The sequence below is a fragment of the Peromyscus californicus genome, unplaced genomic scaffold, assembly GCF_007827085.1.
Source record: "Peromyscus californicus insignis strain IS unplaced genomic scaffold, ASM782708v3 Scaffold_4__1_contigs__length_199733344, whole genome shotgun sequence".
In the NCBI taxonomy this organism is placed as follows: Eukaryota; Metazoa; Chordata; class Mammalia; order Rodentia; family Cricetidae; genus Peromyscus; species Peromyscus californicus.
The window spans coordinates 103882733-103900942 of record NW_026294562.1 but is presented as its reverse complement, the minus strand read 5'-3'; the positions used below and the strand labels follow the sequence as shown (position 1 = coordinate 103900942).

General features: G+C 44.9%; 1 protein-coding gene across 1 annotated transcript in view; it reads right to left on the bottom strand.

The window, feature by feature from the left end:
• Uvrag (UV radiation resistance associated) overlaps positions 1-18210 on the bottom strand; it is a 279199-nt gene that overhangs the window by 91091 nt on the left and 169898 nt on the right. Inside the window, 1 exon segment of the mRNA XM_052762201.1 lies at positions 16357-16522. Within this exon segment, the coding sequence (XP_052618161.1) occupies positions 16357-16522 (166 nt within the window).

The following is an 18210-nucleotide window of genomic DNA, read 5'->3' as shown; positions in this document are numbered from 1 at the left end:
ACTCAGGGGCACACCCAGCACAGACCGTCCTGGACAAAGGGGCTCTCGTCACAGACAGGTTCATCTACAGAATACAGCACCTTGCTCAGGACTCACTGCTTTTTGTTTTCTTGTCTTTCTAGACCACAGTTGCAGAACCTAACCCAGCAGATAAAGGAGCGTAACAGTAGGCTTTCCAAGACTTCTCCACACAGCATCGACTGCAGATGCTGGCTTCTTAGTGTACCAAAAACATCAAACGCCTAAGAATGAAAGGAAACAATAGCACGTCTTTTAATAAAACGTCAGCAAAGTCTCGGATGATCCTTGCCAGAGTCCACAGCACCTCTGCCGTTGTAAGATAATATGAAAGACTGTGAAGGTCGGCCCATGGAACACCTCACTGCTATTCTGGGGCCACCTGTGACAAACATGATGTCATGCATTGTAATAATGTAACATGATTTCACTTATACCACAGCCCACCAGTCACTAAATACATTATCCCTCCAGCCCATCTCCCCTCTGAGAATTTCTGAACCTCTATTATGATTTGAATATATTGCAAACCAGAAAAGCAGGAGTTCAGGTCGGGGCCACATGTCGTCGTCATCTGGTTTTCCTTTCTGTCCCACTGTCCCATTACATTACTGAAGTTTAATTTAGTTGGATGCAGAAAACTGAGATGACAGAAATACTCGAGAAGACTTCCTCATCCAGATAGTAACATCAGCACTGCTAAAGCACACTTCATTAAAAGCGACACACACAATATACTTCCAAGTGTCAGCAAAGAAACAGCCACGGCATTCCTTCTGACTCACTCTCCACATTTCCCTCTCAGCCGAATGCCAGATCTTCACAAGGTGTTCATTTCCTGTCTCACCCAGCAACCACCTTCTGCATTTTTATTGTGTTGATCTCTCCTGCCTGCATTTCCATGGGGATTCCTCACTTTAAAACATTCTTTGCTCTCACTCCCAACACGGCCCGCTCAGCAGTGCTGCCCAGACCTGGGATTACAGCGAGAGCAGAAGCGAACAGCTTGCTGTGGTCCTAAGGGACTCCATGAAAAACCAGTGTCCTGGCGAGAGCATCTAGAATTAAGGCTGTGGACCACAGTGTGGAGGGTCAGGTTACCTAATAGCATTTGCAAAACGGAGCATCCTTTATTCTCCTAACTCAACTAAAAAAAGAAAAGAAAAGAAAAGAAGAAAATCTTCCTTTTTCAATGTCAATACAAGGATATGAGTTTAATACTTAGAAAACTGTAGATCCTACATTGCAAATATTTCAAACACGAGTAAAACAAAACAAGTAAGGCCAGGCACAGTGGTACAAAATGAGACCCCAGAACATACAAGACTGAGGCAGGGGGACTGTAAGTCTGAGATGAGCCTGGGCTATATGATAAGACCCCACACTTCAAACAACAACGAAGATGAATACACACTTGTACAGTTGACCTGAGTGATTGTTACGATTCCGTGAACACACACACCAAAGTGCTTCATTCTGGAGATGCGTGACAAGAGAGAGCTGAACGGCAGACAACAGAGAACGGAACAGAGAATGACAAATGATGGGAGTGTAAGAAGAACCTTGCAGAGAGCGGAAGGGCTATGTACAGCTACGATTTGGATTCTGGATGTGGCTAGGGAAGGCATTAGAGGCAGATGGGACAGCATGGACAATGAGTAACAAGGTCAAAAGTAACAGGCGGTGTCTGGAACAACGCATGCTCAGTGTCACTGAAACATGGGTGATGACTCAGAGCAAACTGGGGAGCGACTGAAGCGTTAGCAGAGGCCAGCTGGGAACTATTCGGTCTGAACACACATTCTACCTTCTCTTTAGGAAGGACTGAGAACTCTAGGATGCTAACACTCCTTGGGCTCCTGTGTTTCCCGATCCCAGATGTGGTGTACCTGGCTGTTTCCAGCTCCTGCTGCCCTACCTTCTCTGCTGTGACAGACTGCACCTTGAGCTGTGAGCTGAAATAAACCCTTTCTCCGCTAAGTTGCTGAGTATTTTTTCGTGGAAAGAAATGAAGTCAATTAATAAATGGAGGTTGAGAATTTTTACAGAAAGGCACCTATGAATCTTTTAAGACGCATTGACAGGTAAGAATGCCTGAGACGGGAAACAGAAATGAGGAGACAGAATTACAGCGCTCCAACACAAGAGCTGTGGAGCTTTCATTCACGTTTTCACTACGAGCATTGTAATAGTGAAATCTCAGGCACTCACCTCATCACATAAATGAAGTTCAAACTATTTTATCTGCTTCAACAAGATGACATCAAAAGTCCCAAATTCCATTCATTCATTCATTCATTCATTCATTCAACAACTCGACATTGGCTGCTATGTATCAGGCTGAGGGAGCAGAGGGTCAGAGATGCTCACAGCTATTCCACAGTCTCCTGTGTCTTTTCTTAAATGTCTTGCTGAAAGGGAGCTTCATGGACTTCCAGACCTGCCTAAGGGGCTGCAAGGAAAGGAAAAGACTCAAGACGGGGACCTGTGTGGTGAGCCTTTTACACTCTGGGTCACAGAGCAAGGTGCTAGAGCACGAAGTAAAACGTCTGTCCACCTTCATGAGAATCGGGCCCACAGGCAAGGACTAGAAACTTGGCTCAAAATCATCTGAGTTTGGACACATCACAATTTCTCTGTACTTAGAAATTCAATTCCTAAAAGAAATCAGACCCAATCAGATAAAGAGGGAAGTCCTGAGACTTTGGTGTACCAAAAGGAATAAACTTAAGTTCAAAACAAAAGAAACAAACAAACAAAAATCAAGGAAAGTGAAGAACAGCATCCACATTTCCTGGGTTCCAAAATCCCACCAGAAAAACCCCAGCTGCCCATCTTTTAGAGATCTGCAAAGTCCTTTTGTAGATGTGCCAAGAAGTTTCAAAAGTACCTGCCAATTATACCACCCCATTTCTCCAACTGAAAATAAAAGAAAGAAAAAAAAAAATCCTGCCTCCCTCCTCCCCACAAAAGTGAATAAACTCTCAAGACATTTTTGAGGGCTTGGAAAGCCATTTATCTACTGTGGCCAGTGGGACCCAGTCCACTCAGTGGCATTTCAGTTAGGGTTCTGAATAGGTCCTCCTCCAGACAGCCTAGTAGCGAAGTAACCATGAACAACACAGTTTCTTTCAAAACTACTTTGAAAATCTGCATTTTAGTCTTTGATGAAGGAAGCAAGACACATACTGCAGCTGAACCTTTGTGACAGCCCCTTTCTGTTCTTGGTCGAGTCTTGCAGGGACCTGCCCCAAAGACCTCAGAGTTTCCCTTTATGGTGTGCAGTGCACAATGTGAGCAAGGCACCACTCCACAGCCAAGCTTCTGACAGGCCAGACAGTGGCAAGAGAGGTTTCCCTTCCTCCATACTGCATGAAGAGCCATGAACTCTACTATCTCACGCGCAACAGCCTGCAGAGGCATGCAGTCAGAAAGGGGAGCAGCTGGGAATCCGAGGCCTCCAGGACATTAACTATAATCTATACAATGAGTCATTCAATTCCTACTTTCCATCTCCCATGAAGGCCTGATTTCATTTAATACCCTGGAAAGGTTCCTATCAAGCCGAACACTTAGGCAGGAAGCAAGCTGTGTCTAACCTGCTCTCAGTGTCGGGGTAGAGTAACCATCAGGTAACAGGGTGATTCAATCAACAAGCATAGTCAATTACTTTACTTCTACTTATATTTCTACATCTATGCTGTTCCAAAAAAGGATTTGAAGGCTTTTCTAAAACTTCATAAAGTCAGCATGAATGTTTAATAGTTCACAAAAATCTAAAACAAGTCTAAAATGCACCATTAACTAAGGTAGTGGTAAGACAGATGCATAATACAACATACTATAATTGTAAGATGCAATTCACCTTCAGTGACATTAAAATGTCAAAAATACATACATTTAGTCAACATAATACAATGGGTTCCAGCAAAAAGGCAAAGCAGTAGAAAACAAACTTCATTCATAAAAAATGCAATTGTTGTGGTTCTCCTGGAAAAATAAAACTGGTAACACAATCAGCTGAAGTCTAGCCAGCCACCATAGACTGGTGAATTGCCCATATGCTCAGCTGCCCCTTCACAAATTACCTAGCTGATCTAGAGAAAAAATACTTTAACATTCCAAGAGATAGCCCTTCTTCAACCTTCCAAAATGATTTCCCATATAATTCACATTTAAAGTCAGATTATTATGTAACAACTTGATAAAAATCTGGAGGGATATTTACTTTCCATAATATGGAATACAAGGAGGATCAGAGGGTGGAGGAAGCCCGTGCTTCAGTAAGGTGAGGACTGTGAGGGACTAGGCAGGTAAAGATGCCTGCTGCTAAGTCCAGTGACAGCAAGTTGATACCCAGGCCCTGAAGGCGAGCACCAACACCCAAATTGTTCTCTGACCTTTGCATGCACATCATGGAATGCAGGCACATGTGTAGATAGATGATAGCTAGATTAGATATGCACATGCAAGTGTGCACACACACACATACACCCGAACATGTACACACATGCGTGCACACATACATGCAATAAATAAACGTAAGTAGAAAAAAAAAAAGAAAATCTTAAGGTGCTCTTTTTCCAAGTCATATCTGGTCATGGTTGTCTCTTTTGTTTACTAAACAGAGATCCCTTCATCCTCAAGTGATGTTGTTCATCACTAACTACATTAAATGATGTCAGAGAAAACAGTGGAGGGGATTACTCAAAGGGCCGATACTCTGGAAATACACGATAGATAGATAGATAGATAGATAGATAGATAGATAGATAGATAGTTAGATAGATGATAGCTAGATTAGATAGATACATGATAGATTAGATAGATGATAGCTAGATTAGATAGATAGATACATGATAGATTAGATAGATAGATAGATAGATAGATAGATAGATAGATGATAGATATATAGATAGATTAGATAGATAGATACATGATAGATAGATAGATGGATGGATGATAGATAGATGAATGGATAGATGGATGGATGGATGGATGAGATAGATAAATAAAGCAAAAGTGTCAAAATTAACTTTGTCAAAACTCTGGAAAACAATTAAAGGCTTCCACCAACCTACTGACCACTGCCATCAAGGCAGGAAGAGGGAAACGGGAAGGGAGCTCCAGAGCCCTGATCCGGAGGCTGGAGACAGCAGGCTGAACTCCCAGTGTGGAGCCTGCAGCTCTCAAGGAAGCAAAACAGATCTTACTCTTCAAAAAACTGGTTTATCTATTCCAACTTGCCCCGGGGCTACCTGTAGTAACTGAGTGCTGAAAAGCAGCTAACATCTGTCCACTTGAAAGGCAAATAACCATGTACAACCACTGGAAAGAAAAAACTAGGAAGTGTCTCAGTGTGCTGAGGACTGGTGTACATATGGCACCTAACGCATAAAGATGTAACCAGTGAGGACATGGAGTTCTCCTGTATCCCAGTTTGGCCCTGAACTTACTATGTAGCCAAGGATGACCCTGAACTTCTGGCATTCTTACCTGTACCTTCTTGAGTGAGGCTCTTTTAAAAACAAAAACAAAAACCTCTACCAAGGTCAAAATAAAAAACTAGAGAAGAGGCTGAGAGGGCTCAGTGAGCAGGGGTGCTTGCTCACAAGCCTGACAACCCGAGTTTGATCCCTGGAATGCCAACCCACTCCCCAAGGTAGAAGAAAAGAATTGACATAAAAATTGTCATTTGAGGCTGAAGAGATGGCTCAGAGGTTAAGAGCACTGGCTACTGTTCCAGAGGTCCTGAGTTCAAACCCCAGCACCCACGTGACAGCACACAACTGTCTCTACCTCCAGTCCCAGGGGACTCTGGCACCCTCTTCTGGTCTCCTCAGGTACTGAATATGCATGGTACCCAGCCATACATCCAGGCACATCCATACATATGAGATAAAAATAAAGACAAAAAAAATTTAAGAAATTGTCCTTTGATCTCCACATTCATGCAATGGCACTTGGGCCCACCCCTCACCACACAAATAAATGTAATTTTAAAATAATTTTTAAAAATCGAAAAGACATTCCTGGCAAATGATAATCAAGAGAACTAGGAATTATTGAATTAAAAGCAGAAAAAATAGTCTTTGAGTAAAAAATTGTTCTAGGTGGGCAGACAGGTCATTATATACTGATAAAAGTGTCAATCCATAAAGGGTTGATGACATCGAGAGACATAGACAGCGTACTAGAGCAATGCAAAAATGCACGAAGCAAATACAGACAGAACTGAGGAAAGATGAAGATGTTCTCACAGCGAAGGTTTGAGAGCTCAGTCTCCACTTTCAGTCATGTGCACAACATCTAGGCAGATGTGAATAATTGCACAGGGGCATTGGTGGCAGGCAATATAAGCAACCAGACTCAACAGACACATGCTGCACCCCCCCCCACACCATGTTGATAAGGCATTTCAAAGCATGTTCTTCTTCAGTATATGTGAAACACTCCAAGATAATTCAAAAAATAAATCTTATACAAAAATAAATGTGGAAATTTATAAAAACCAACCGTGTCATTAAAATATCTCACTATAATATGACATCATATAAACTAGACAAGGAAGAGAAGACAATACACCAGCCAGCACAATGAAGAATATCATAAAGAGTGCAGATTACAAAGTAGGGACACACCACCAATAGACTCAATGAAGCCGAGAGAGTCTCCAGAAAGACTAAGCTGACAGATCGTTAACCTATGACAAACAAACCAGATACAACCCTGGAGGCAACAACACAGACCTCACTGAAATAAAATGACGGCGGCAAGTAAACAGTACGAGCAGCCGACGGCACCAACACATCAGACCGACAGCTCGGATGGAACGGGTGTGCACGAGAAACACAGCGGAGGGAAAGAGTGGATGCAGAAAACTGGAACAGATACATGAGAAGAAGAAACTTCTCAGTGACTCAGGAGCCTCTCTAAAACAAAAGCCCAAGGCCAGATGGCTTCCCTGGTGAACTCAAACAAATATTTAAGAAAGGAATAACAGAAACCCTCAAACTCTCCAAAAAGTCTGAGTGGGGATCAATTCCTTTCTTATTTTAGGAGGTCAGGCTACTCTGATTCTAAAGCTAGATGCACACTAACAAACAGAAAATGACAGGCTTACAATTACAGGTGTAAAAACTGTCGACAAAGTTCAGCAATCGGAATCTAAGAGCATGTTAAGAGGATTATAGACCACGGCCAAGTGGGATTTTCACAGGAACCAACATCTGACATCTGAATGTGATCCACCACAGTGATAGCAAAAAACAATGCAGCCCCTGGATCATCCTTCATGGAAGAGACACTGGGAAAACAAAGACCTTCCTGAGCATGGCTGGGGACACTCCTGAAGATGCTTGGTACTCAGGGGCAGAGGTCCAAGTGCGTTCTCTTAGAATGGAGAGACAGAGATGCCTGCTCTTCCAACTGTTACTCAGTGCTGTGCTGGAAGTTCCAGCAGGAGCAATTAGGCAAGACAAAACAAAAAGCATCCAAGTCGGAAGGAATTCAGACTTTTTCTGTTCACAGACAACATTGGACCAATATATAGAAAATTCAAACAATCTGTGAGAGAAATGACAAAAACAATAAGATATACAGAAATATATTTAATCAAGGGTACGCAAAACTTGTATATCGAAAAGTATGAAACATTGCCAAGAAGAACCAAAAAGCACCTAAATAAAAACAAGCTGTTACTATTATTAATTACCACTAAGATGCTAATACTTATTAATAAGATGACAATGCTGCTCTGATCCATGGATCCTATACAATCCCCTTCAAAATCAAAGTGGCTTTTTTTTTTTCCAGTGTTGGCAAGCCTGATCCTCCAATTCCTAAGGAATTGCAAAGGACCCCAAATAGCCAAAACAGTATTGCAAAGGAACAAATTTGGAGTTCTTTCCCTTCAAAATTGCAAACATTATTATGGTCCTGGTATAAACACAGACATATAGCCAACTGGAATAGAAATAACCCATGACCAATTGATTTTTTTGCAACAAGGATGCCAAGGCCATTGAAAGGAGAAAGAATAGTTTTGTCAACACACTATAAATTTAAAACAACAACTCCAAAATGGAACAAACAGCTACCTATAAGAATTAAAGAATTAATATGGAAGAACACAAGGATAAATCTTTATGACCTTGGACCAAATGATGGGTTTCAGATATGACACTAAAAGCACCTGAAAGAACAGAAAAACTGAACTTTATCAAAATTAAAACCCTTTTACGTACCAGGGGAACTAAGAAGGCTGTGAAGCAACTGTTTTAATTGCTTCCTCTTTACTCATTGATGGGAAATTGCCACCCTAGCATATTTATGCAACATCTTATCCTGGACTGATGGGCTTAAGAGGAGGTTATCAGACATGTGTACTCATACCACCGAGGAAGAGGACACTGCACACCATGATTACGGGGTTGCATTCAGGAAAGAGTGAATAATCAGAATACTGAGGTGTAAATAAGCCAGAAACATAACCACAATTCAATAGTGTTCGTAGGTGGAGCCTTTTCTTAAAGGGTGGTGTAGTCACAAGGATTCTGTTGTCATAAACAGATTTTGTCCTAAAGCTAGGACAAACGGACTCGACAGGAGGAATCTGGCTCCTTTACATGCCTTCCATCCCTCCCCCTACATGAGAATATGACTTCCTCCAGTCTGGAGGGTGAACCGAGGGATAGACTTGGCCTCAGTCAACAGAGGACATGTCAGGACCATGTGCCTGAGCTTCCTAGCCTCTGGAGCCATGAGAAAGAATATCTTGTTTATAAATCTCCCAGCACATGTGCACACCTGAGCACACATGCACACACACACTGCTGCAAGAGCACCAACAGATCACACATGAGGTCTGTTGAGACACACAGCAGTATAGTATCAAAAGCCGAGGTGCGCCGGGCGGTGGTGGCGCACGCCTTTAATCCCAGCACTCGGGAGGCAGAGCCAGGCGGATCTCTGTGAGTTCGAGGCCAGCCTGGGCTACCAAGTGAGTTCCAGGAAAGGCGCAAAGCTACACAGAGAAACCCTGTCTCGAAAAAAAAAAAAAAAAAAAAAAAAAAAAAGCCGAGTTGCACCCTGGCCACAGAAGTAGGGTGTGACGGTTCTCTCGGTGATTCTTCAGCACGTGGGAACTGACAAGGTGGCCCAATGGAAGCCCTCCTCCTCTGCCAAGGCACATAATAATGGCTTTAAATTTTGAGTTTAAACTGTAACAACTCATAGAATGAAAGAAAATATTTGCAAATCACTTATCTGATAAAGGTCTAATATTCAGAATACATAAAGAAGTTTTACAACTTAACAACAAAAACCAATAACCCAGTTGGAAAATGGGCAATAGGTAAGGAGACATTTCATCCAAGACGATATATAAATGGTCACTAAGCATAAGAAAAAACAGGGAAAAGAGCACCGTCCTATACGGAAACAGCGAAGCGAAACCACAAAGGAGTGCGCTTCACATCTGGAGTGTAGAACGGCACAGCTGCCAGGGACAACCCTTTGGTGTTTCCTCTCAAAGGTGAACAGACTTACTGCATGACCCAGCAACTTCTCGGAGGTGAAGAAAAGAACTGAAAATGGGCATTCAAACAACTATGAGCAAATATTCATAGTGACACTATTCACGAGAGCCACAGGTAGAAATAACCCAGATGTCCATCAAGAGATGAATGAAGAAACAAGATGTGGTATACACACTTGACGGGAAATTATTGGACCATAAAAATGAATGAAGTACGACGGTGCTTCAACATGGACACATATTGAAAACATTATGCTAACTGAAAGAAGCCAGGAAGAAAAAGGTCACATATTGTATGGTCCATTTATATAAAATAGCCAGAATAGGAGAATCCATAGCGACAGAACAGACTGATGGTTGCCAGGGACTGAGGACGGGCAGGGGTTAGGGAGTAACTGTTTAATGGGCACAGGACTTTATTTGGGATTTCAGAACTATAGAGGTGTTAGGTGCACAATGGTGAAAAAGTACCCAAATACCACTGAACACTTAAAATCTTGAATTTTGTGTTACGTAAATTTCAAATTGATTTTTAAAAAATATCTAAGAAAAGAAAACAACCTCATGTTCCCTTTGTCAAATACATACATTACAGGCTCTCATTCAATTTCTTGTGTTTTTTAAACTGAAAAGCATACTTGGGCTCAAGTCAATCATAACATTGGAAAAGGTACGGATCTAACTTATTCAAGTGCTCCTTAGCTGAGAGCCATGTTCTTCCAGACAGACAATCATCCCTCAACATCTGAGGGAGATTGCTTCCCACTCTTTCATGGTTGCCAGAACCCATGATTCTCAAGTCCCTTATATAAATGGCATGGCATGTGCATATGGCCTACACATACTCTCTGTATGATTTAGAGTATTTTTAAGTTGCTTCTAAGTCCTACTATATGACAACAACCACACGTCCCAGCAACTCCACTGGCGCACAGCAGAACAGAATGGGTAACAACCACACGTCCCAGCAACTCCACCGGTGCACAGCAGAAGAGAATGGGTAACAACCACACGTCCCAGCAACTCCACCGGCGCACAGCAGAACAGAATGGGTAACAACCACACGTCCCAGCAACTCCACCGGTGCACAGCAGAACAGAATGGGTAACAACCACACGTCCCAGCAACTCCACCGGTGCACAGCAGAACAGAATGGGTAACAACCACACGTCCCAGCAACTCCACCGGCGCACAGCAGAAGAGAATGGGTAACAACCACACGTCCCAGCAACTCCACCGGTGCACAGCAGAAGAGAATGGGTAACAACCACACGTCCCAGCAACTCCACCGGTGCACAGCAGAAGAGAATGGGTAACAACCACACGTCCCAGCAACTCCACCGGCGCACAGCAGAAGAGAATGGGTAACAACCACACGTCCCAGCAACTCCACCGGTGCACAGCAGAACAGAATGGGTAACAACCACACGTCCCAGCAACTCCACCGGCGCACAGCAGAACAGAATGGGTAACAACCACACGTCCCAGCAACTCCACCGGCGCACAGCAGAACAGAATGGGTAACAACCACACGTCCCAGCAACTCCACCGGTGCACAGCAGAAGAGAATGGGTAACAACCACAGGTCCCAGCAACTCCACCGGTGCACAGCAGAACAGAATGGGTAACAACCACAGGTCCCAGCAACTCCACCGGTGCACAGCAGAACAGAATGGGTAACAACCACACATCCCAGCAACTCCACCGGTGCACAGCAGAACAGAATGGGTAACAACCACACATCCCAGCAACTCCACCGGCGCAAAGCAGAAGAGAATGGGTAACAACCACACGTCCCAGCAACTCCACCGGTGCACAGCAGAAGAGAATGGGTAACAACCACAGGTCCCAGCAACTCCACCGGTGCACAGCAGAACAGAATGGGTAACAACCACACGTCCCAGCAACTCCACCGGTGCACAGCAGAAGAGAATGGGTAACAACCACACGTCCCAGCAACTCCACCGGTGCACAGCAGAAGAGAATGGGTAACAACCACACGTCCCAGCAACTCCACCGGTGCACAGCAGAACAGAATGGGTAACAACCACACGTCCCAGCAACTCCACCGGCGCACAGCAGAACAGAATGGGTAACAACCACAGGTCCCAGCAACTCCACCGGCGCACAGCAGAAGAGAATGGGTAACAACCACACGTCCCAGCAACTCCACCGGCGCACAGCAGAACAGAATGGGTAACAACCACACGTCCCAGCAACTCCACCGGTGCACAGCAGAAGAGAATGGGTAACAACCACACGTCCCAGCAACTCCACCGGTGCACAGCAGAAGAGAATGGGTAACAACCACAGGTCCCAGCAACTCCACCGGTGCACAGCAGAAGAGAATGGGTAACAACCACACGTCCCAGCAACTCCACCGGCGCACAGCAGAACAGAATGGGTAACAACCACATGTCCCAGCAACTCCACTGGGGCACAGCAGAACAGAATGGGTAACAACCACACGTCCCAGCAACTCCACCGGCGCACAGCAGAACAGAATGGGTAACAACCACACGTCCCAGCAACTCCACCGGTGCACAGCAGAAGAGAATGGGTAACAACCACAGGTCCCAGCAACTCCACCGGCGCACAGCAGAAGAGAATGGGTAACAACCACACGTCCCAGCAACTCCACCGGTGCACAGCAGAACAGAATGGGTAACAACCACAGGTCCCAGCAACTCCACCGGCGCACAGCAGAACAGAATGGGTAACAACCACACGTCCCAGCAACTCCACCGGCGCACAGCAGAACAGAATGGGTAACAACCACACGTCCCAGCAACTCCACCGGTGCACAGCAGAAGAGAATGGGTAACAACCACAGGTCCCAGCAACTCCACCGGTGCACAGCAGAACAGAATGGGTAACAACCACACGTCCCAGCAACTCCACCGGTGCACAGCAGAAGAGAATGGGTAACAACCACACGTCCCAGCAACTCCACCGGCGCACAGCAGAAGAGAATGGGTAACAACCACATGTCCCAGCAACTCCACCGGTGCACAGCAGAAAAGAATGGGTAACAACCACACGTCCCAGCAACTCCACCGGTGCACAGCAGAACAGAATGGGTAACAACCACAGGTCCCAGCAACTCCACCGGTGCACAGCAGAACAGAATGGGTAACAACCACACATCCCAGCAACTCCACCGGTGCACAGCAGAACAGAATGGGTAACAACCACACGTCCCAGCAACTCCACCGGCGCACAGCAGAAGAGAATGGGTAACAACCACACGTCCCAGCAACTCCACCGGTGCACAGCAGAAGAGAATGGGTAACAACCACAGGTCCCAGCAACTCCACCGGTGCACAGCAGAACAGAATGGGTAACAACCACACGTCCCAGCAACTCCACCGGTGCACAGCAGAAGAGAATGGGTAACAACCACACGTCCCAGCAACTCCACCGGTGCACAGCAGAAGAGAATGGGTAACAACCACACGTCCCAGCAACTCCACCGGTGCACAGCAGAACAGAATGGGTAACAACCACACGTCCCAGCAACTCCACCGGCGCACAGCAGAACAGAATGGGTAACAACCACAGGTCCCAGCAACTCCACCGGCGCACAGCAGAAGAGAATGGGTAACAACCACACGTCCCAGCAACTCCACCGGCGCACAGCAGAACAGAATGGGTAACAACCACACGTCCCAGCAACTCCACCGGTGCACAGCAGAAGAGGATGGGTAACAACCACACGTCCCAGCAACTCCACCGGTGCACAGCAGAAGAGAATGGGTAACAACCACAGGTCCCAGCAACTCCACCGGTGCACAGCAGAAGAGAATGGGTAACAACCACACGTCCCAGCAACTCCACCGGCGCACAGCAGAACAGAATGGGTAACAACCACATGTCCCAGCAACTCCACCGGGGCACAGCAGAACAGAATGGGTAACAACCACACGTCCCAGCAACTCCACCGGCGCACAGCAGAACAGAATGGGTAACAACCACACGTCCCAGCAACTCCACCGGTGCACAGCAGAAGAGAATGGGTAACAACCACAGGTCCCAGCAACTCCACCGGCGCACAGCAGAACAGAATGGGTAACAACCACAGGTCCCAGCAACTCCACCGGCGCACAGCAGAAGAGAATGGGTAACAACCACACGTCCCAGCAACTCCACCGGTGCACAGCAGAAGAGAATGGGTAACAACCACACGTCCCAGCAACTCCACCGGTGCACAGCAGAAGAGAATGGGTAACAACCACACGTCCCAGCAACTCCACCGGTGCACAGCAGAACAGAATGGGTAACAACCACACGTCCCAGCAACTCCACCGGTGCACAGCAGAACAGAATGGGTAACAACCACATGTCCCTGCAACTCCACCGGTGCACAGCAGAACAGAATGGGTAACAACCACACGTCCCAGCAACTCCACCGGTGCACAGCAGAACAGAATGGGTAACAACCACAGGTCCCAGCAACTCCACCGGTGCACAGCAGAACAGAATGGGTAACAACCACACGTCCCAGCAACTCCACCGGTGCACAGCAGAACAGAATGGGTAACAACCACATGTCCCAGCAACTCCACCGGTGCACAGCAGAACAGAATGGGTAACAACCACACGTCCCAGCAACTCCACCGGCGCACAGCAGAACAGAATGGGTAACAACCACAGGTCCCAGCAACTCCACCGGTGCACAGCAGAACAGAATGGGTAACAACCACAGGTCCCAGCAACTCCACCGGTGCACAGCAGAAGAGAATGGGTAACAACCACACGTCCCAGCAACTCCACCGGCGCACAGCAGAACAGAATGGGTAACAACCACATGTCCCAGCAACTCCACCGGTGCACAGCAGAACAGAATGGGTAACAACCACACGTCCCAGCAACTCCACCGGCGCACAGCAGAACAGAATGGGTACTCGACACGTGCAAATAAACAGTGGGAGCAACACTGTTTCCTGGTGGCCAACGAGCTGCTGCTATACTGGGCTGAGAGATGGCTCAGCAGTTAAGGGCACACTCTGCTCTTGCAGAGGACCCCAGCTTGGTCCCCAGCACCCACCTCAGGTAGCTCACCACTGCCTAGAACACCAGCTCTAGTGCATCAGATGACTTCTTCGGCCTCCTGTGCGACACCCCCTTCCCCCACATATACACATAATTAAAAATAACATAAAAAGTTAAAAAAATCTTTAAAAGTAGTTCTTTTACTATATTACTTAGGGTACAACTGGACATGTTCGATACAGACACAGCTGGCCCCCAATACTTGTAATTGAATGTTGCTAAACTCATGGAACTCACGTGCAGGGATGGAGCACAAGGATGCCGAGGGCTGGCCACACTGCTAAGCTATCCTGTTGGTACTCTCTCTGCACAGCCCACTTTACCTCTAAAGACAGTGATGCTAAACTGCTTTCAAGTTCCCTAAATATACTTAGCAATATCTAATTTTTCATGCCATGGAAACGGGATCTTCCTAATCTAGGGCAGTGATTCTCGACCACATTATACATCAGAACCACCACTGAAGCTTTTAAACATTACTCAATAGAGTTAGGATCTCTGAGATAGGGTCAGGAATCTAGGGGTCAAAAGCTCAGTTTTGTTTTTTGTTTTTTTTTTTTTTAAGATTTATTTATTTATTATGTATACAGTGTTCTGCCTGCACTTATGGCTGCAGGCCAGAAGAGGGCACCAGATCTCGTCCCAGATGGTTGTGAGCCATCATGTGGGTGCTGGGAATTGAACTCAGGACCTTTGGAAGAGCAGCCAGTGCTCTTAACCTCTGAGCCATCTCTCCAGCCCAAAAGCTCAGTTTTTAAGGCTCTCAAGATGACTTTAATGTACAGGCAGAGTTGAGAATAATTCACCTAGAATATTCCATATCCTCGACCCTGCCTGGCCACTGGTGCCTTAAGCTCCTCCTGCTCCTCCTCTTTCTTGCCCTGACCCCACCTCCCAGGAGCTGAGGCTGCTGGGATTACAGCTCACAGACCAGGCTTACTCTAGTGTTTTCTAAATGACAATTATTTATGTTGAAAAGTAGTATCTTTCTAGAAATTAAGCCATTTGACTAGACTTTCTGATGTATTAGTTTACAGTTGCCTGCTCTGTCTCCCTGCTCTCAAATGCCTGTATACATATTTGTGGTTTTTCTCCTTTTTCATTCCTCAAACTGTTATTCCACTTTCTCTCTTTTCTTTCTAAACCCCATTCCAGGGCCTTGAGCACCGTTCCGCTGGTTCAAAGACCAGGCCTTCTGCCTCTTCTGCACCAGCACACTGCACAGCAACCCAGCTAATGTCCACTCTTACCTTTACCACTTCCTTCCATGCTCTTTCCTGGGCTTTTGCTAACTGTTCCTCAGTTGCTTCGCTTGAGATGTAGATGATTTACTTTCAAATATCTTTTCTGGTGCATGTACTTAGGATATAAATTTCCCTGAGCCCAGATATAGCTATACTCCACAAACTTTGACGTGACATATTCTCATTATCATTCTGTTTAAATTTTATACTTTCTTTATGGTTTCTTCTTTTACCTGTAGGTTATTTAAATCTTACTCACAGTGCTAAGGGTCAAACCAAAACCTCAACACACACTAGCCAAACACTTCAGCACTAAGTCACATTCCCTGTGCCACAATTTGTCTGTTTTGACAGTCTCTCCATGTTGCAAGGCGTGCTTTCCAAAGTGACAGGTCATATAGAAACTGTCCTCAATGAGAAGACACTTCACATTTCCAATATACTCACCGTTTCGTCCATGTTTCCAAGCAGCTTATATTAAAAACAAACAAGAAAGACACTTACTCTCGCTCCTTTTCAGTCAGCTTGTCATTGATATTATCTTTGATTGTTGATCTGGACCCCTTATGAATTATGGGATATCTGAGGGGTACTTGTAGGAAAAAGGAAATCATGGAGACCAAATGTGCAGTGTAACCAAGGGCAACAGCAATGCTTCCATCATCTTTTGCTGTAAATTCAAAAACAGAGGAAATTAAAACAACGATTTACCTTACAGATGTAGCTCTGAGGAGGTCTTATGCAAATAGGTGGGAAATAAAATATTAATCACTTATCTAAATGATGTGAATTTATGCAAATCTAAACACATTAACAAGGCTTGGAATTTCACCTGCTAACGATTCTTAAAGCTGTCTCCCAATGATTAGTGTGCTGAGGTCAAGATGGGATATACCTCTTATGCAAGAGTTCTTAGTGTGCCCAAATAGTCATCACTTTCTTTTGCACCCTTTGAAAGTGAGGAATTAATACTTAAATCTATCACATAATGTGATTAGTCAAAGATTTTAATGCAACATAGTCCAAATGCTGTACAGATTATTAATTCTGAAGTGAAGTAACAGAACACCTCCTTACAGGGTGTGCTTCAGGTATTGATAAGGACATGGGGAATTTTAAAATGGAGAGAAAGGGGAAAAATGTTCCATAGTGAAGATCAAAAACCATATTGTTCATACAACAACCTAATCATATAATTTGGGTGGAGGTAACTAGAGGGAAACCATATGTGCCATACAAACGTAAGCATTTGGCTTTTAAAAGCTACAAACAAATTATATTCTAAAAACTCATCATTCATATTTCTGCTCCTATCTAAAGGTAATAAATGATTATTCAAGTTCTCAGAACTTGAGGAATGCAACAGAAAGTCTCAAATGTCCCTAAGAAGGAAGAAAGTCAAACTCCTCCCTAGTATACAGTATTCCTTAAGGATCTTCAAAAGCTCCACATGTGTAAAGATTGAATACATGATCTAGGATAGCCCAGCCATGGAGAGAGGGATGAAATGATCGCAGTAACTGTGGCCTCGCTACTGCTTGATGCCTAAGGACACCTTCAATTTCAATTATTAACCCTATTTTTCATATTGTCCCATTGATAGCTTCAATATATATATACTAGCTTTTTATGGCAGGGATGCCACTGCACGGCCCTTCCGCAGTGAAGTCTCTGCCCTTGACTATACACATCAGTCTCTTAGTTTCTCTTTGATCATCCTATAAACAAATATCACTTACAATTACTCACTTTTCTTCTTCCTAGACTTTGTCTATAGTAGTACTCTATCGAATAGTCATTCATTCACCAACAAATACTGAACGAGACTCCTCTTTAATACCGTCTCATCCATTTTACAGACTGAAATCAAAGCAAACCAAAAACTAAGGCCCAAAAAGACTAAAGAACTGTCCGAAGTAACATCGCTAAGTCAGCCGACACCAAGTCCTCTGGTCCTTGCCCGCTCTCCCACACCATCACAGAACCTCCTCGTTAAAAAATCAGTATCTACTCATTTCAACTTGGAGTTCTAGAACGTACCAGGCACTTGACATTTTGCACCATCGCAGTGTCTCCACACTTTTTTAATAATGGAAAAGAACATATAAACAGTCTGTGATCCGGGGCTGGAGAGAGGGCTCCATGGTTCAGAGCATATGCTGCTCTTCCTGAGGACGTGAGTTCTGTTCCTAGCACCCACATCAGGTGGCCCAGAACCACTTGTAACCCCAGCTTCAGGAGGATCCAATGCCTCCTGGCCTCTTTGGGCATCAGCACACACGTGCACATAACTACACACAGACACAGATATACATACGTGGTTAAAAATTAAAAAAAATAAATCTTTAAAAAATGTCT